The 20,616-nt window shown below is 37.9% G+C and overlaps 1 protein-coding gene across 1 annotated transcript in view; it reads left to right on the plus strand.

Annotated features, from left to right (window-relative positions):
• The window catches only part of mal (molybdenum cofactor sulfurase), a 133,377-nt gene that overhangs the window by 10,566 nt on the left and 102,195 nt on the right, over positions 1 to 20,616 (plus strand). The window contains exon 3 of the mRNA XM_089101088.1: positions 11,035 to 11,188. Coding sequence (XP_088957214.1) covers positions 11,035 to 11,188 — 154 coding nt within the window. The remainder of the gene's footprint in view (positions 1 to 11,034; positions 11,189 to 20,616) is intronic.

Consider the following 20,616-nt stretch of genomic DNA (forward strand, 5'->3'; position numbering starts at 1 on the left):
TGTGTGTAAGTCTGTATGTTAATTTTTTTGTTTGTGTGTGTTTGTGTGTGTGTGTGTGTGTCTGTGGGGTTGTGTCTTTATTTGTGTGTTTTTGTTTGTGTTTGTGTTTTTGTGTTTGTGTGTTTTTTTTTGTGTTTGTGTGTCTTTGTGTGTGTGTGTTTGTGTTTGTGTGTTTGTTTATGTTTGTGTGTCTGTGTGTGTTTGTGTGTGTGTGTATGTGCTTGTGTATGTGTGTATGTGATGTAGATAGGTGTGTGTATGTGTGTTTATTAATTTGTGTATGTTAGTTTTTTTGTGTGTGTGTGTGTGTTGGTTTTTATGTGTGTGTGTGGGTGTGTGTGTGTGTGTGTATGTGTGTGTGTGTGTGTGTGTGTGTGTGTGTGTGTGTGTGTGTATTTTTGTTTGTTTATTCGTATGTCTGTATGTGTTCGTGTGTGTGTCTCTCAGTGCGTGTGTGAAAGAGTGTGAGTGTGAGTGTGTGTGTGAGTGTGAGTGAGTGTGGGGGTGTGAGTGTGTGTATTTGTGTGTGATGTGTGTGTGTATGTTTGTGTGTATGTGCGTGTGTATGTGTGTGTGTCTGTGTGTGTGTATGTTTGTGTGTATGTGTGTGTATGTGTGTGTGTATGTGTGTGTGTATGTGTGTGTGTATGTATGTGTGTGTGTATATGTATGTGTGTATTTGTGTGTGTCTTTGTGTGTTTTTGTGTGTGTGTATGTGTGTGTGTGTGTGTGTATGTGTGTGTGTGTGTATGTGTGTGTATGTATGTGTGTGTGTGTATGTGTGTATGTGTGTTTGTATGTCTGTGTGTGTGTGTGTATGTATGTATGTGTGTGTATTAGTATTTGGGTGTGTTTATTTATCTGTGTATATGTGTGTGTGTGTGTGTGTCTTTGTGTGTGTATACTATAGAGTGTGCATGTGTGTGTGTGTATGTGAGATTGTGTGTGTGTGTTTGTGTGAGTGTGTGGGTGAGATTGTGTGTATTTCTGTGTTTGTTTGGTTTTGTGTGTTTGTTTGTGCGTGTGTATGTGTGTTTTTATGTGTGTGTGTATGTTTGTTTATATTTTTGTGTGTATGTTTGTATGTGTGTCTGTATATGTGTGTGTATATGTGTATGTGTGTATATGTGTATGTATATGTGTGTGTCTGTGTTTGTGTATGTTTATGTGTATATGTGTGTGTATGTGTGTGTGTGTGTGTATGTGGGTGTTTGTATGTGTGTGTATGTGTTTGTGTATGTATATTTGTGTGTGTGGGTGGGTGTGGGTGTGGGTTTGTTTGTGTGGTTGGGGTCGTGTCTGTGTGTGTGTGTGTGTGTGTGTGTTTGTGTGTGTGTGTATTTTTGTTTTTATGTGTGTGTGGGTATGTGTGTGTGTGTGTGTGTATATTTGTGTGTATGTGTGTGTGTATGTGTGTTTGTATGTGTGTGTGTGTGTGTGTGTGTATTTGTGAGTGTATCCTTGTGCGTTTATTTGTGTGTGTGTGTATGTGTGTATGTGTGTGTGTGTATGTGTATGTGTGTGTGTGTGTGGGTGTTTTTTTGTGTATGTGTGTATGTGTGTGTGTGTGTCTGTGTGTGTGTGTCTGTTCTGTGTGTGCGTATGTGTGTGTGTATGTGTGTGTTTGTGTAAGTTTGTGTGTGTGTGTGTGTGTGTGTGTGTGTGTAAGTTTTTGTGTGTGTGTGTAAGTTTTTTGTGCGTGTATGTGTATTTTTGTGTGTGTGTTTGTGTGTGGTGTTGTTAGTGTTTGTGTGTTTATTTTTTTTCTTGTGTTTTTATTTGTTCGTGTGTGTGTGTATGTTTTGTGTGTGTGTGTGTGTGTAATTTTTTGTGCGTGATTGTTTTTGAGTTTTTGTGTTAATGTTTAATTTTTTGTTTATGTGTGTGTGTGTGTAAGTTTTTTTGTGTGTTTAAGTTTTGGCGTGTGTGTGTGTGATTTTTTTTGTGTTCATGTGTAAGTTTTTGTGTATGTGTGTGTGTGTGTGTGTGTGTAAGTTTTTGTGTGTGTGTATGTTTTGGCGTGTGTGTGTGAGAGTTTTAGTGTGTGTGTGTGTAATTTATGTTTGTGTGTGTGTGTTGAATTTTTTGTGTGCATGTAAGTTTTTGTGTGCATGTAAGTTTTCGTGTGCATGTGTAAGTTTTTGTGTGTGTGTGTGTGTGTGTAAGTTTGTGTGTGTGTGTGTGTTTAAGTTTTTGAGTGTGTGTGTGAGTTTTCGTGTGTGTGTGTGTGTAATTTTTCGTGTGAATGTTTAAGTTTTTGTGTGTGTGTAAGTTTTGGAGTGTGTGTGTAAGTTTTCGTGTGTGTATGTGTAAGTTTTGTGAGTGTGTGTGTGTGTAAGTTTTTGTGCGTGTGTGTGTGAGTTTTTTTGTGTTCATGTGTAAGTTTTTGTGTGTGTGTTGTGTGTGTGTAAGTTTTTGTGTGTGTGTAAGTTTTGGCGTGTGTGTGTGAGTTTTAGTGTGTTTGTGTGTGTAAGTTTTGTGTGTGTGTGTGTGTGTGTGTGTAAGTTTTTGTGTGCATTTAAGTTTTTGTGTGCATGTAAGTTTTCGTGTGCATGTGTAAGTTTTTGTGTGCTTCCCAAATCATAATTTTCTGAAAGGACACACCTATGAAAGGCTAAGAAATCTAGCTTAGAAAAGTCAAAAATAGCAAATTAACCATCCCAAATCATAGGTTTCAGTCAACACACACCTACGAATGGCTATGAAATCCTGCTCAGAAAAGTCAAAAAATATCAACCCACACACCCCCAAATCATAGGTTTCAGACATCACACACCTACGAAAGACTAAGAAATCCGGTTATGAAAAGTCAGAAATAGCAAATTACATATCCCAAATCATAGGTTTCAGACAACACTCACCTATGAACGGCTAAGAAACCTAGCTCAGAAAAGTCAAAAATAGCAAACTAGTCATCCCAAACTATATGTTTCAGACAACAAACACCTATGAAAGGCTAAGAAATCCAGCTCAGAAAAGTCAAAAGTAGCAATCCATCCACCCCAAATCATAGGTTTCAGACACTACACACCTATGAAAGACTAAGAAATCCAACTCAGAAAAGCCTGAAATAGCAACCCACACATCCCAAATCATAGGTTTCAGACACCATACACCTACGAAAGACTAAGAAATCCGGTTATGAAAAGTCGGAAATAGCAAATTACACATCCCAAACTATTGGTTTCAGGCAACATTCACCTACGAAATACTAGGAAACCTTAGCTCAGAACAGCCTGAAATAGCAAACTACACATCCCAAATCATAATGTTCTGACGGCACATACTTATGAAAGTCTATGAAACCTAGCTCAGAAAAGTCTAAAATCGCAAAATGCACATCCCAAATCATAGGTTTCAGACACTAAACACCTATGAAAGACTAAGAAATCCAACTCAGAAAAGCCCGAAATAGTAATTTACATATCCCAAATCATAAGTTTCAGACAGCATTCACCTACGAAATACTAAGAAACCTTAGCTCAGAAAAGTCTGAAATAGCCAACTACTCATCCCAAACTCGAAGTTTCAGACAACAAACACCTATGAGTGACTAAGAATCCTAGCTCTGAAAAGTCCAAAAAGCAAACTACACCTCCCAAATCATAATTTTCTGAAAGGACACACATATGATAGGCTAAGAATTCTAGCTCTGTAAAGTCAAAAATAGCAAATTAACCATCCCAAATCATAGGTTTCAGTCAACACACAACTACGAATGGCCAAGAAATCCAGCTCAGAAAAGTCAAAAAAATAGCAACCCACACACCCCAAATCATAGGTTTCAGACACCACACACCTACGAAAGACTAAGAAATCCGGTTATGAAAAGTCGGAAATAGCAAATTACATATCCCAAATCATAGGTTTCAGACAACACTCACCTAAGAACGGCTAAGAAACCTAGCTCAGAAAAGTCAAAAATAGCAAACTAGTCATCCCAAACTATAGGTTTGAGACAACAAACACCTATGAAAGGCTAAGAAATCCAGCTCAGAAAAGTCAAAGGTAGCAATCCACCCATCCCAAATCATAGGTTTCATAGAACACATGCCTATGAAAGACTAAGAAATCCAGCTCAGAAAAGTCAAAAATAGCAAACTAGTCATACCAAACTATAGGTTTCAGACAACAAACACCTATGAAAGGCTAAGAAATCCAGCTCAGAAAAGTCAAAAGTAGCAATCCACCCATCCCAAATCATAGGTTTCATAGAACACACACCTATGAAAGACTAAGAAATCCAGCTCAGAAAAGTCAAAAATAGCAAACTACATATCCCAAATCATCGGTTTCAGTCAACACACACCAACGAAAGACTAAGAAACCTAGCTCAGAAAAGTCAAAAATAGCAAACTATTCATCCCAAACTATTGGTTTCAGACAACATTCACCTACGAAATACTAGAAAACCTTAGCTCAGAAAAGCCTGAAATAGCAAACTAGACATACCAAATCATAATTTTCTGACAACTCATACCTATGAAAGGCTAAGAAATCCAGCTCAGAAAAGTCGAAAATAGCAAACTACACATCCCAAATCATAGGTTTCAGACACCACACACCTATGAAAGACTAAGAAATCCAACTCAGAAAAGTCAAAAATAGCAAACTACATATCCCAAATCATAAGTTTCACTCAACACACACCAACGAAAGGCTAAGAAACCTAGCTCATAAAAGCCTGAAATAGCAAACTACTCATCCCAAACTATTGGTTTCAGACAACAATCACCTAGGAAATACTAGAAAACCTTAACTCAGAAAAGCCTGAAGTAGCAAACTACACATCCCAAATCATAGGTTTCAGACAACTCACATCAACGAAAGACGGGTGCTCGGGGAGAGCCTTTGAGGGTCTGTGGGTCCCTTGAGGGTCGGTGGTCCTTTGGGAGCTCGGGGGGACCTTTGGGGACCGGGGGATGGGCTTTGGGGGTCGGGGGTGGGCATTGGGGGGTGGGCGGGGGCGTTTGGGAGGCGCGGGGAGGGCCTTGGGGTGCGGGGGGGACTTTTGGGGACGGGTGGCGGGCCTTTGGGACCCGGTTGGGCTTTTGGGCGCTCGTTGGGCCTTGGGGGGGCCCGGGGATGGCATTTGGGGGTCTGGGTGGGCCTTTGGGGCGCGGGTGGCCCTTTGGGAGCTTGGGGGGCCTTTGAGTGTCCGGGGGGACAGTTGGGAGCCTGGGGGACATTTGGGGCCTGGGGATGGCCTTTGGGGGTCTGGGTGGGCCTTTGGGGCGCCGGTGGCCCTTTGGGAGTTTGGGGGGCCTTTGAGTGTCCGGGGGGACAGTTGGGAGCCTGGGGGACATTTGGGGCCTGGGGGTGGCCTTTGGGGGTCTGGGTGGGCCTTTGGGGGCGCCGGTGGCCCTTTGGGAGTTTGGGGGGCTTTGAGGACCGGGGGCTTCCTTCGGGGTTGGGGTAGGAGGATTGGAACCCTTTGGGGTTGGGTTAGAGGACCTCACAACACTGTTCAAATGAAAATTGTGTATTATAACGACCACAGAGTTTCACCATTAAATTCTCTTCTAAAATCTCTTCAAAAATCTTCTTTTAAAATGTCTCTATCTGTTTCGCCGAAATAGTTCCATGACCTGTCTAAAACGGTTTCGCCCAAATAATCCCTAAACGTAAATTCAGCGTGTTCCTTTGTTATTGGCATCTCTGCGCTAACGCATTTCAAATTAATATGAAACCTTTTCGCGCGCTAAAACAATTCATCGCTAAGATGTTTCTTGCCTAATTGTTTCCATGGCCTTTGGTTATTAATATCCTTTGGAGTTCGACCAGTAGAACTGTTCCCGAGGCAAAGACATTAATGATTTGGATCTATTCCTGGAGAAATGTTTCTAGGCGAAAATTTTTAAAGTCTGACAGATGATGTCATTGATTGATTGATCTGTCAAGAAAGGGGAAATTAATTTGCTGTTTCTAAGGGGAATTATTGATTCACGATAGGTGAATTGAGGTCGACAGCACAGGTGTTCTGACTCGTGACAGCACCACGTGGTTTATGGTTTTCTCAGTGAGAAAGTTCCTGTTTTTCAAATTCTCACTGACAAAAACCATAAAAACAGACATAAATGTGACAAAATTCATGGTTTTTCAAGTGAGAAAATTCCTGTTTTTTCATTCTCACTGAGAAAACCATAAACCACGTGGTTCTCGTGCCAATATATGGTGTACTGACAGTATTCTATGCCCATATTTGGTGTTCGTACGGGAGTAACACCCCCCATTCTACTCCAATCCTCTCCGTTGTTACAACAATTGAATCGTGAAAGATGTAGGTGGATTCTTTTCTTGTTTAAGCCTCGTCTTCATTGACATAATTCACCCTGCCAGCAGCGTTTTTTGAAAGCGGATAATTTTTGGACAGCCGGGTATGACTCGACTGCCAATATGATTGAACTGCCTTCGAAAATTTTTAAGGCTATGACTGCTGTCAAATCAAAGCCAGCCCTGCTGCTGCATGGGCGAATGATGTCAATCAAGACGAGGCTTTTCAAACAATTTCAACCAAAGTGCGTAACTCCAAAATTATCTGCAGCTGATAGTTAAGTAATACAACAACCAATAGGGATGCGCCCATTATATTATTTCGGCTACTGATCATGTATAGGCTAGTGGGAATAATGTAAAAAGTTAGTTGCAAAATGGATATTTTTCAAACAGAAGGAAATAAGAACCCCATTTATATGTCCATTGTCAACTAAAGGTTGTGTCAAACTGAATAGAATATCCTAATTCCCCTTTTTTTGAATAGGGTTCATTTCTATCTTGTACGATATCCGTTGGACGTGTCCATTGTACCAACTGGTTTATACGATATCGCAGTAGTAGTCGATAGAGTGATCAGAGCCAACATTTACAAGCTCTGCAGCAGTGCTCTCTGGTCTTGTTGCTTTGCCTCTCCTTAGAGATTCTATGGCAACTTCAGTCTTTGATCTAAATGGGGAATCTTTATTACTATTGGATAAAGGCTTAAGATGCTTGGTTTGTCACTTATTTTGCCGTCAGAAAGCTTCTTCCATTGTTTAAATTTCATGTTTGGAATAATTAATTTTTGTTCCCCCTTTGCCTAGAATTCTCGATGATTAAGAATCAGTGTTTATTAGTTGGTAATTCACCATGGCTTTATCCAGGAGTTTTTTTCAGGGGGGGGGCTTAAAAAAAGAAACCTCAAAAAACACGTACATTTTTTATGCATTTAATTATGTTTTTACGAGTTTGAACAGAAATTAGGGGGGTTCAAATCCCTATCCCCCTCTCCCCTTGACACGGCCTTGGATCCGCTAAAAGTTGCGGAAAGCTTATGGCTGTTCCTCTTTTGTGTCTCGGAGTTTTGTTAGGCAATAAAGTTTCGGAGTGTCTCTCTGATTTTCCCCTTAACATCCCTTTTAAAAGTTTGCTGGTGTCCTGGCTGTTGGGGTCGGACTTGGCGTTTATAGAGATGTATCTGGTGACGAAGCCAAATGACATCTTTGATGATCCAAGGCTTATTGTCTTTATTTGTCTGCCTGGAGCGTCATTTGTAGTATCTAAGACTGTGACAGGGACATGCTCCGTCGGATGGTCAATTTCTTCCGAAGTCGTGATGTGCAACAGTGACTCCAGTAAATTTTCCTAAGTGATAGGATAAGTATTGCCAGAGGATAAGTTTTGTTATTACCAGGATTTAAACAGGAATTTTTCTAAGCTTCTCTTTTAAAGACAGGACAGTCTTCTTGTCTCCCAGGGAGTTCAATTATTACCCCAGATAGTGTGCACCCACTCAGTTAATTTTGACCCGATTCTGTCTTTAATTACCATTTTTCCAACAAACGGTTATTATTCATTGAAAAGATTAAGTTTTTAGTTCAATTAATCATAGGGTCATATGTCATAATTGTTAGCCAACGGTTGTCATAAAGACACCTTGAAAATAGATTACCGGTTAGATGTTTCGTCGTCACCATCCAAATAAGCTTAACAGTTAATGATTTGGACCAAGTTAAAAAGTTCTATGGGTCAGCCTTTAAGCTATTGCCCAGGAGGGAGCTTAAAAGCTAACAAATTACCAAGCCCTTATTCATGCTTCGAATAAAGAATTTAGTAATTACCATTGCACCATGATTGGACATAATTTGATTGCCTGCTTAACTGAAAGTAAACATATTTAACAAATATCGTTATCACTTCTTGAAAGTAATAAAAAGTACGGGCATTTTGAAAAGCTAATCCTTCGTAATTTTTTCTATAAGTACTAAACTAAAACTCTTTTTTTCGCGAAAAACTGCAATTTTCTACTTCATTTCTGTATTAACCTTCAAAAATGACAGATGAGAAAAACAACAACGCTATCGAATTGAGCGTAAAAAAAACGTGGCAAACAGGATGAATAGGCGACAGCTCTCAATAAACGTTAAGTTAAACAAAAAAGATTTAACAATGACGAGGAGTATCGGAGCTCTACTGCCATATCTGCTTCAGCATGAGTTAAAAGCAAGTATGAAAATGATGAGACTTGTCTACTGAAAACTATCAAGTCAGTAGCACTTCACAGAAACAAAAATACACAGAATAGTTGAAGACTATCAATTCAAGCTTGTCATGTCAGCATCAATCCCAGACCTGGATTTAGTAATGGGCCCACTAGACACGGGCCTAGGGGTGCACAATGCCAGGGGGCACTTCTTAACAAAACTGGATTGATGTGATTTATCGTCAAAATGCCAGACGCACTCCGCCGCCACGTTGGCTTTTCACAGAAAAGTGATTTTGAAACAACAAAGGAATTCCATGGCAGCTAGGGCTTCCACTATCCCCACATTTTTGAGATTTCCCTGAAAACCTCGCGAAAACGGAGAAGCAAAAACGCTTGGGCCTAGAAGCGTCAAAGCTTTCAATCCGGCCCTGATCACTCCACAGAAAGGACAATGCAATTGCCATCCTTGTTCATATTGGTAATAGTTTCAACTCAGGTCATTATTATGTTTACAGGCGAACGTTGGAAGGTACATGTTGCACCTCCAATTATTCAAATATTAAAACGGTGGTCAAAAACAATAAAACGTTCATGTATGACTTTTTGGCTTTGGAAATAAGAAAAGCGTTAAGTGACACTTTCCAAAATGTTTAGGAGAAACAAAAAACTATTTTGATAAATATACCTCCTCGAGCACCAATCGCACCTTTCTGGACATCTCAAGTGGGCTATATGTGACAATCTTCGTGGCTGTGGAAGAGTTGTGCATTTAACGCTGTTTGGTCTGCAAAACCGATCGAAATTTGGTTTTAACGCGTTTTGAGTGTATTATAAAATTGAACATTTCTAATTTGATCTTAATTGTAGCTTGATTTTAGCTTGAAAAAAAGTTCTTGGTTTTAAAAGTTGTATTAAAAAAAAGGGGGGGGGGGCACTTGCGCAACTATGTTCTTTCATTCGCGAATTGAACTCACGTTTCAAATTCATTATAGCTAATCTTCTGATACTCTTTTTTTTCAAATGCAATCGATAACTTTAGTCACCCATCACTACAGTAAAGGAATCAAGTGCCAGAGATATTGTGTTAATCTTCATGAAATTTTTACGCTACCACTCTAGAATGTTTTCCCTCAATTTAAAAGTATTTATTTATACACTTTGGTAGCAAGCAGTTGGGGAGTAACGAGAACAGTAACCCCATAATATCTTATACAGGCCATGTACAGAAATTATTCTGTATATGAGGGATCTCCTCCCTTCTGAACCCCCTGCTCTTTATATTAAAGTTTGACTTTTGTCTCAGTTCTTTGAGAAATGCTACTCAAACACAAAGGCTGTTAGCAAGACCGTATCATGGAGGGGGGATTTAGCGGGTTTGACCCGCCCCCCCCCACGCGAAGTGGTTCTTCGACTCGTAAAAACGTAACAAAAATGAATATGAACAAGTTTTTGATGTGTATTTTAAAGCTTTTTTTCGTAAGCCCCCACCGAAAAATAATCATGGGCATTGGTATGGAATAAGAAATATTATTTAACCACTATGACAATCAAAAAGTAAAATAAAAATATTAAAAGAGCCACGCTCTCACACAAAAAGAAATAGATAATTCAACATAAAAATACCAGAACAAAATGCGTTCAACCTTAAAATTGCGAATAAATTCGGTAACTGTCGTTTGATGTAACTAATATCCCATTCGGCTTTGTTTTACTTGATCTTTAAAAAATTTTTTTCATGTTAAAATTTGCTCTTTTTAAACAAACAAAAAAATGATTCTTTAGTTTTAAGCTTTGGCTTTTTAATTCTGAGTTTCTTATCAATGTTCATTTTATTTTTGCTTACATTCACGATTTTATCCTTATGTTTTTTTTCTGTTTATCAGGGGTTTTCTTCTTTTTCTCTATTCTTAGAAATTCTTCAAAACCTTCTTCTCGCTGTTTGCTGTTTCAAAAAATGCAATCCTTCTATTTCCACTCATAACCTTTTTGCAAGAAGAGGGCAACCTCTGCATGTATTCTCAATCAAGTTCAATCCAGACTAATAAAAAGATATGTCTGCCAAATATGTCTGCTTTTGTTTTATGTATACTTTTATGTATGTATTTCTTATTTGTGTATGTATTATGTTTTATGTATTTGGTATTGAATTTGCACGTTCTAAAGCGGTGATTACAATAAACAAGGTAGTTATTTACTTAATATTCAAAAATATGAGCGTTTTGGACTTTAAATTAGATCCAGGCATCTAAGCGGGATTTTTTTTTGCTGGGGGAGGGGGAAGATCAGTCAAAACAGCAACAAATGATGAATTATATGAATACTGTAAGCTCAAGTTTTTAAAGAATGTTCAGATTTCAAAAAGGACGGATATAAAAGCTCCTTTTTAGTCATATGCAGTTTGAAGCCTTGTAATAAGGCTAACCTTGAACAATTTTAATCTTAAGCTGTTTCAAGCACAAGCCTTGCAATATTTAATTAATTATATATCAATTAATTAATAATTATTTAACAAACAGTTATTCCGTTTAATTGAGTATTAGTCGTTTAATTTGATTAATTATTATCGTTTCCAGAAGTTTATTTCGACCATGCAGGGGCGGCTGCTATAAGCGATGAACTACTAGAATCAGTATATAGTAAATTAAAATCGTCCAAATACGGAAATCCACATAGCCATAATAGCGCCGGGAAAAGGACACTGGAGCAAATAGAGCATTGTAGATTCAGGTAGGGTTAAAATAAAACTGTAACAATTAACTAAGAAACAGGAAATAAAATGAATTGTCTAAGACGATAAAGTCATAATACTTACAATTTGAAAATGCTTACCAATGTTAAGCCTCTGGCAAAAATAACACACAATTTAAAGCATGACTTTTAAAATTTACTTTCAAAAACCATAACAAAAAAGTTATGCTAGAATTCACACTTTAAACCACTTAGGTTTAGAGTTCTAGTTTGGTTGAATGTTCAAATTAGTTAGATTTTTTGTTCCAGTTTGCAAGATACCCAGCAGTGGACAACTAATCACCTCTTTAGTTGTTATAAATCATTGTAAAATAAATTGTAAATCAGTTGTATAAATCAATTGTAAAATAAATTCTTTCACCAATGAATATGTTAAAATCTTCCTAATACGAACGTATTTAGTTTGAATATTTTATCCATTTACAACAGTCAAAATGTCAAATATATGATAGACAAAATTGGAGCCTAATCTTGGACATATATTTAAAGTTTGAGTATAATCTTGGAAAAGACAAAGGATCTTAAAGTTGGAATAGCATATCCCAATCATAGGCCTATTCAACTTTTTTTCAGGTTTAATCCAAGACAAGTATTTCTGAAAATGAATAATTGTATTTAAATAAGCTAGGCTCTAGGGGGTAACTTTTGTTATAAATCATTGTAAAATCTCTGTAATATACCCTAGAAAGTGAATTCTTTCACCAATGAATATGTCAAAATCTTCTTAATACGAATGTATGTAGTTTGAATATTTTAACCATTTACAACACTCACAATGTCAAATATATGATAGACAGCATTGGAGCCTAATCTTGAACATATATTTAAAGTTTGAGCATAATGTTGGAAAGGACAAAGGCAGTGGCGTCATTGGGGGGGGGACATGGCCCCCCTGATTTTTTGAGCGGCCCAATTTTCAACTCTGAAGCTCTTAGCTTATTCTTTCTTTTCCAAATTTTTTGTTGCTTTCGATTTATTCCTGAAAAACCAAAAACCAGGTCATTAGAAAACAGCGAATTAAAGACACTCAAAGATTTGCATTGTTCAAGTTCAAGTTCCATTTATTTCCATAAATAACAATAACAAAAACAATATCCCAAAGGGCTCAATGGCCCTTTGAAGTCAATAAATAAAAAAAACAAGTTTTTTAACTGAAAGTAAGGAGCGACATTAAAACTTAAAACGAACAGAAATTATTCTGTATATGAAAAGGGCTGTCCCCTCTTCAACGCCTCGCTCTTTACGCTAAAGTTTTTCATTGTTTAATAAAAAAATAGAGTTGTGAGAAAGTCAAACTTTAGCGTAAAGAGCAAGGCGTTGAGGTGGGGACAGCCCCTTTCATATACAGAATAATTTCTGTTCGTTTTAAGTTTTGATGTCGCTCCTTACTTTCAGTTAAAAAAACTTGTTTTTTTATTTAATTTTTGAACGTTTTTGAATAAATGCATATTTTGATCTTGGCTCACCGTGCATGAATAATTAAAACAAAATTTTCATATTAATTTACTTTTATTTGGTTAAATGGCTTTCTCGAAACTTGTTTAATTTTATGTACGAACGTTTTTATTAGTAATAAATATACGTAACTTACGAATTAACTTACGTAACGAGCTTCTATATTCATATATTTTTAATACGTATATTAGGGGGTTCGCCCGCTAGTCAATACCTTCCTCTTTAAGTGAAATTTCGAATTTTGTTCCAATTCTTTAAAAATGACCGCTTAATCACAAAGGCCGTTAATTAGAATAAATAGCTCTTATGAAAATACTAAAAAATATTTGGCTTAAAGAGCGAGGTATTGACTAGGGGGTGAGCCCAATCATATATGTAATATTTCCTGTCCGTTTTAAGTTTTGATGTTGCTGCTGTTGTAGTTGAAAAAATTATTTTTTTTATATTTAATTTCTGATCTTTTTTTAAATAATGCTGGGAAGTCCGGCGTCCCCTTCATAGAAATATCCCTTCCCCCATGAAAACTTCCTTCATGGAAAGATCCTCCCACATAACCCTCAACCCACCCCACCCCCCCACCCCCCACTACCATGAAAAATCTCCCCTGAAAACGTCTGTATACTTCCCAATAACCAATACTATATGTTAACATTAGGTAAAGTTCATAACTTTCAGCCCTCCCCCCGGGAACTTCGTGGGATTAAGTCATCCTAAAAGACATACATATAATATTTTCGAACATACTGAACAAAATGGCTATCTCAAAGTTTTGATCAGGTGACTTTGTGAAAAAAATTAGCGTGGGAGGGGGCCTAGTTGCCCTCCATTTCTTTTTGGTCACTTAAAAAGGGCACTAGAACTTTTAATTTCCATTCCAATGAGCCCTTCTACGATAATCTAGGACCACTGGGTCAATACGATAACCCCTGGAACAAAAAAAAAAAAAAAAAAAAAACAACAAACAAACAAACAAATAAACACGTACCCGTGATCTTTCTTCTGGCAAAAAATGCAAAATTCCACATTTTTGTAGATAGGAGCTTGAAACTTCTACAGTAGGGTTCTCTCATACGCGGAATATGATGGTGTGATTTTTATTAAGGTTCTATAACTTTTAGGGGGTCTTTTCCCCTTTTTTCGAAAATCAGCCAAATTTTCTCAGGCACCTAACTTTTGATGGGTGGGATTAAACTTGATGATACTTATATATTTAAAATCGGCATTAAAATCTGATTCTTTTGATGCATCTATTTGTATCAAAATACCGTTTTCTAGAGTTTCGGTTACCATTGAGCCGGGTCGCTCCTTACTTACAATTCGTTACCACGAACTGTTTGATTTGAAGCAAATTGAAGTCACCCATTTGCAGAATATCTCCTTTGGCATAGTTTCGTCGGGGCAAGTGTAATGAGCAGACATTTGTCAGGAGTACAGGCCCGTCTCCTGGAAAAAGTACCGCAAGCAGTGTACACTCACCATCATTCCCATAGCCTTAACCTTGCTATTGGCGATTGTATGAAGAAAATACAAAGAATTTCGTCAGTATTTTCAGTTTTGCAAACAGTTTATGGTTTTGTCTCCAACAGCAACACTCGATACCATTTGTTTGTGGAAGTCCAGAAAACAGCCAACGTGTCCACTAACGCTTGAAAGGACAGTTGTGACACGTTGGTCTTATTTGTATAGATAAGTGGCTAAAAATCTGATTAGATATGACTGCATACTCGTAGTTCTGTCAATTGTTCGAGAATCTTCTGACAGAGAGGAAGCGGCAGAAGTTACAGGTCTTAAGAATCAGCTAGAGTCGTGTCCAATCATATTCTGTTTGCATGTCATTGACGAAGTTATTGCAGGGATCAACCTTCTTTCTGAGCAGCTGCAGGCCCCAGACGCCTGAACTTTAATCACCACAACAACAAAAAAACAATTGAAGACTATGCATGATGTCGAGTATTTTCAAGTCCTATACGGCAAGTCTAAGGAGATGGCTATTAATGTCGGAGCTGATCTGTCGGAAACAAGCGCTCTTGCTTCAATCATACCAGCAAAATCAAAACGAGTTCAGAACACTTGGAAAGCACAGCACTGAATCTGAGGGCACAAGAACAGAAGAGAAAATGCCAAGAGAGTTCTGCGAGGTTTTGGACAGAGTGGTAAATGCCTTTTGAAGAGCGTATTTCTGTCCAGCTGCCAGTACTAGAAGCCACACGATGCTTTAACCCCAAATCCGAAGACTTCATGAACATATATGTACTTCTCGAGATCGCGACATACTTCAATAAGGCTTGCATCAATGTTATAGAGCTGAAGAGTCAAGCTTTGATAGCTCGTGCATATGTGTCGTAGCATTCACAGAAACCGGCAAATGCCTAAGATCTTTTCGAAAGCCTAGGAGGATTGAAAGAAGCCTTTTCTGAGGTTCTTGAGGTTATGAGGGTAGTCCTCACACTCCCACTCATAACATGCTCAAATGAACGATTTTTCTCTGTGTTGACATTGTGACTTTCGCATTTGCTCCTTGCGTTCTCTGAAAAGGCTGCATTGAAAGAGCTTGATTTTGAAAGCTTGTGAACGACTTCACAAAAATGAAGCCAAGGAGATATCCATTGCCTAAGTAACTGCACGCAACTTTCAGTTTTTAATTTGTGCGGTAAATTTTCTATCTTGTAACGATTTTTCGGTCCCTAACCAGGTTGCAAAAAAAGGCAAAATTTTAATAAATTACGTTGCTTCAATGTGTATTTGAAGACCTATTTGAAGAGTAGTTTACCAAACAGAGTAATTACATTTTGAGTCAGGACGAGGGCCCAAAATTGATCTTTGCCACCCCCCTTCCTGAGGTTTTCTGAGATGGCGCCACTGGACAAAGGATCTTAAAGTTGGAACAGCATAACCCAATCATTGACCTAGTCAACTTTTATCAGATTTAATTTAAGACAAGTATTTATGAAAATGAATAATTGTACTTAAATAGGCTAGGCTGTAGGGGGAACTTTTGTTATAAATCATTGTAAAATCTCTATAATATCCCGTAGAAAGTGAATTATTTCACCAATGAATATATAAAAATCTCCTTCATACGAATGTATTTAGTTTGAATATTTTAACCATTTACAACACTCAGAATGAGTTGTAAATGGTTACATTTATTGAACATCTATTGATATTTAAGCCGGATTAAATTTGGAATAAATTACAGGGGATTGCAGCGACCGTCAGTTTCGCAATAAGTGAAATAATAGATTGATACTTACGGACAATTTTACCATTGGATATATTTACTCACTCATATAAGGTGCCCTATTATTCTACTATCTTTTAAATTGGATTTAATAATCTGATTATAATTCAATTTTGCTAATAAGCGAGCAGAAGAGGGGAGTTTCTTGTCGCAAGGGCCGAAGTTTCCGCCACGAGTATAAAAGGGACACAAAACCATCAGTAGTCTGCCAGAAACCTCATAAGAAACAATTGGCTTTTTAAAGAGATTATAGCTGTGAAACAAACTTAACTAAGAGTGAAAAAGACTAACATGGATCGAAGATTTCCGCAAACAGGTTACCTGCCGGGAGTGTGACTCCCTTAAACTGCGGGGATCTGGTTGCAAGAAACTACGCTTCCTTCGCTTATTGGTATCTGGCTCTTATTGGTATGTGGCTCTTATGATATGTACAGTGAATAATGAATAATGGAATTGGTTTTTCGCTGGTTTTAAATTTTTTGCAATTTAACCGTGATAATAGAGTGAATGAAAACGAAATACCGAAGTGTGGAAAGGAGTTTTTTCTGGACTTGCTGAGTGTAATCGAAGCTAAAAAAAATCCTCTACGATGCGGCCGTACCTGGGACTGAGCTTGCGAGAAGACAGGGGCCTAAGGCTTTGGAAAGCCATCTGAAGGATATGTTAAGCATATTCATGAAATGTGACGATGAAGACATAGACCTATCGATGTTTGTAATTCGTTCTCAAAATGATATACCAGTCATCCCTGCTTTGGTTTATTCGAGTTTGAACGCAAAATTGAATAGAATGGAACGCTTCCTAACGACTGTTTCAAGTAAGTTCGATTCGTATGGTAATCACTTTCCCCCACTGCCTGCCCGCGCGACGCCTTCAACTGACTCTCACACCACTGTTGTTGTCTCTAAAGTGCCGCAAACACTAAATGATCCGATAAAACGCAAAGAACTGCTCGATAAAGTAAGCTGTCATGACGCAGTTACCAAGCTGAGTTTGCAAGGTGACAAATGGCTGATTAATGTTGAAAAATCTGCTGCTGAAGAATTCAAAGACTCAATTTCAGTGATTTTAGCAGAATCTAACTAAGTGGTTTTTCGGGATAGTCAAAGGTACATCGAAGGACTTAGACCTCTCATTCTTTCAAGGATATCCAGGTGTGGGAGAAGCTATGCGGCTCGGTGACACTGGAACGGTTAAGCTGAAGTTTTGTGACTCCATGTAAAAGCCAAGGCTATGAAAAATGGTGTTAAACTTGGATATGAATACTTATCTGTGAAAGAATATCTTTTGGCACCTTGGTACTGTCTCAAATGCCGTTCGCCAGACCATAGAGTAGCTGATTGTAAGAGTTTGGTTGCGAAGTGTGCACGCTTTGCGGGCCCTCATATTTCCACCAAGGATTCTCCCTGCCAGCTTGATGCAAGATGTGCCAATTGTGGTGAAAGTCATGCCTCCTCTAGTCTTAGATGCAAAGTGCTGAGAGATATCATTGCCAAGAAGAAATGATTGTGCCTGTTTCGATTGTTTCGCATAATATATAAATGGTACTCGTTTAAAGGAGCATAAGATTGACGAATTGTGTGACCGGTTTGACATAGTATGCCTTCAAGAACACCTCCTGACTTCTACTAGTATTAATGTGTTAAAAAGAAGTCGTAATCATTTCATTTTTACAACTAATGCTGACGTCACTTTACGTAGACCTTCTGGAGGCCTCGCGTGCATTGTTAAGAATAACCTGAGTTTGCTCTCTCCAGTGTGTTTTCAGAGTGACAAATTCATGCTTGCGGTTCTGTTTGGTAATACTGTGCTGATAAATGTGTATCTCCAGTGTAACAAAAAAACTATTTCCGCTTTAAACATGTATATGAAAGCCTCGGTAAATCTTAAAGCTATTTTTGCGTCTGTTGTATCGGCTGGTTATGATTTCATAGTGGTTGGTGACTTTAAAATAGATATTACAAGTCAGTCAGTTCGATCCGATATAGTCCTTGATGCTTTTTCTGCTTATAAATAATCGAGAAAAGTGTTGATTATTCATATATTCACCAATCTGGAAGTTTGTCTAATATTGACCTTGTAGTTTCCTCGCCAAATATTTATGTATCACTGTTCTTGTTCATGAAGATGATCGTGATATTGACCACCTCCCGATTTCGTTCTCTGCTTCACTTGTCGCTTTCCGTTCTACTAGACCATTTACACAAATTTCTAAGTGGTTTTACAGGAATAACTGGAGTAGAGCTAATTTTGCACTTTATATTACTACGTTGTCCGCGTTATTGGGTTCTATAAAAGTTCCTTACCATTTGCTCCAAGATACTGACCGTTCCTCAAATGATAAGCAGTCTCTAAATAAATATTATGATAAAATAATTTGGTGCTTAAAAAAAGCAGAGGCGACTGCTGTTCCTCTAGAAAAGATAAAAGTTAAAACTAGAAAAGCAGAATGGCTTTTGGACCCAGAATTAAAAGTTGTAAAGAATAAAGCTAAGTTTTTGCTACGAATATGGGTGTCTTGCGGTCGGCCAAATCGAGGAATTGTCTTTGATTTGAAGCAAAGTACCAAGCGTGAATATAGAAAACATTTACGGCAGTCTAGGGTATCTGGTTTTGATTTTCCTGCGTCGAGAAAGGAGTGGTCTCATGTTCTGAATTCGGATAAGCTTAGTGGTGAGTTTATGAAAGTCCTATAGCAGTTCATACTTGGGGGTCGTATTATAATGATATTTTCGGCAAGGTGAACCGGGAAGTTGAAAAACTTTTTAGTAATCTTCTCGAGTCGTGTTTGCCTAATCATATTTCTCAAAGTAATGTATTACCAGTTTCTACTGTTGATGTTGGTCAAGCTATTAAGAACATGCAATTTAGCTCTGTTGATCAAGACGGAATTTCTTCTTATCATCTGAAAGCAGTTTGCCCAACTTTGATATATCATCTTTAGCTACTGTTTCGGATGTGCTTATCTACTTCAATGGTTCCCGACAGTTTTCTCTGTGGCACAGTCACCTCGGTTTTGAAGCGTGGAAAAAACTTCGTCAGAGTGTAGTTCTTATCGACCAATAACTGTTCCGTGCAATCTTAGCAAAATTTTTTAATATATTCTTCTCTCTTTTATTTCAGAAAATGTTAATTCTGTTGAAAACCAATTTAGTTTTCAAAAAAAGCTGGGATGACAGCATGCCCATCGTGTTCTAGCTTCCCTCCTGTTGCAATCTGTTAATAATAAATCTCTTCTTCATATCTGTGCTCTTGATCTTTCGAAAGCTTTCGATAGTATAGTCCACTCAAATGCACTCTATTCACTTTTTCCAATAATATTAACTTTTCTACTGTTGTTTTGTTACGGTACTGGTATTCTAACTCTTTTATTCGGGCAAAATGTAATGCAGTAGTTTCTGATTCAAAGGTGTTTCTTCGGTGTGGGGTACGTCAAGGTGGTGTGCTTTCTCCAACTATTTTTAAGTTATCTATTGCTCCTATTCTTTCATCTTTGCCTTCGACTTTCATTTCTCATGGAATTGACGTCTCGTATCTTGCTTATGCGGACGATATTCTCCTTGTCAGTCGTTCTAGGTCAGGGCTCTCACATGCTGTCAACTGGATCTCAGACCAATTCAGACGGATTGGGCTTATGCTGAACGTTGTGAAAGTGTGAATATACTTCATTTAATTCGAGTGCGAGTCCCCCTCTTAACTGTGTTTTTTTCTTTATTCCCTGTGTCTCTTCTTTTCGGTGGCTTGGTCTTCACATTACTCATAATCTCAAAACTCTTCGGGCTCTGACAGTTTCTAATGCAAAAAAAATTCAGATAGGATATTCAAAAAAAGTTGTAAATAGAGGGAGGTACAATAGACAAGCGCTTGGGAAATTATTCTTCATTTTGCAATCATTATATTCTTTTTTTATCTTGTTTTCTTCCAATTCTGAAGCCCAAAGATCTGAAATCTATCCGGACTTATTATTTTAAGTTTCCTCGTTACCTTTTGTGCCTCCTTCTGTGGAACCGGCATCTAATATCGCGATTCGGTCTCCCTAATCTACGGGAAAAAGTGACTGTGCTTGCGGGAAAGCTGTCGTTATCTGCAGGTCTTACTGCGCACCATAATTTACGTCGTTTTGTGTAAATAATTGTTAAGTGTGCAAGTTTTTTTTTTTTTTTTTTTTTTTTTTTTCTGTTCTCGATATACTCCACTACTTTTTGTTCATAGTGGGTAATAAATAAATTGTTATTATTATTAATATCAAATATATGATAGACAACATTGGAGCCTAATCTTGGACATACATTTAAAGTTTGAGCATAATCTTGGAAAGGACAAAGGATCTTAAAGTTGGAACAGCATATCATAGACAAACGATGTTGGCGCAATTGGGAATTAGGTCTTTCAGGATGACACCCCCCCCCACAGTCCCCAGGGCAAGGGTTATAAATTATGTCCTGGGGGCATATAAAGTTTTCATAGAAAACGTTGATGTAGAAACTTCAAAACGGTCTCATTCGATTGGAAATTGAAATGGCTAGTGCCCTTTTTAATAGTCAAAAGTGATTGAAGGCCCAGCATTTCCCAACACACATCCAACCAAAATTTTGAGATGGCCATTATGTTCAATGTGGTTGAAAGTTTTGAAAATTATATCTTTGAGCAGGAAACTCCCCCCACAGCCCTCAGGGCAAGGATGTAAGTTATTCCCTGGGGGAATATGAAG

Source organism: Artemia sp. Qi Xiang Cuo, chromosome 15, assembly GCF_049724085.1.
Source record: "Artemia sp. Qi Xiang Cuo chromosome 15, ASM4972408v1, whole genome shotgun sequence".
Taxonomy (NCBI): Eukaryota; Metazoa; Arthropoda; class Branchiopoda; order Anostraca; family Artemiidae; genus Artemia; species Artemia sp. Qi Xiang Cuo.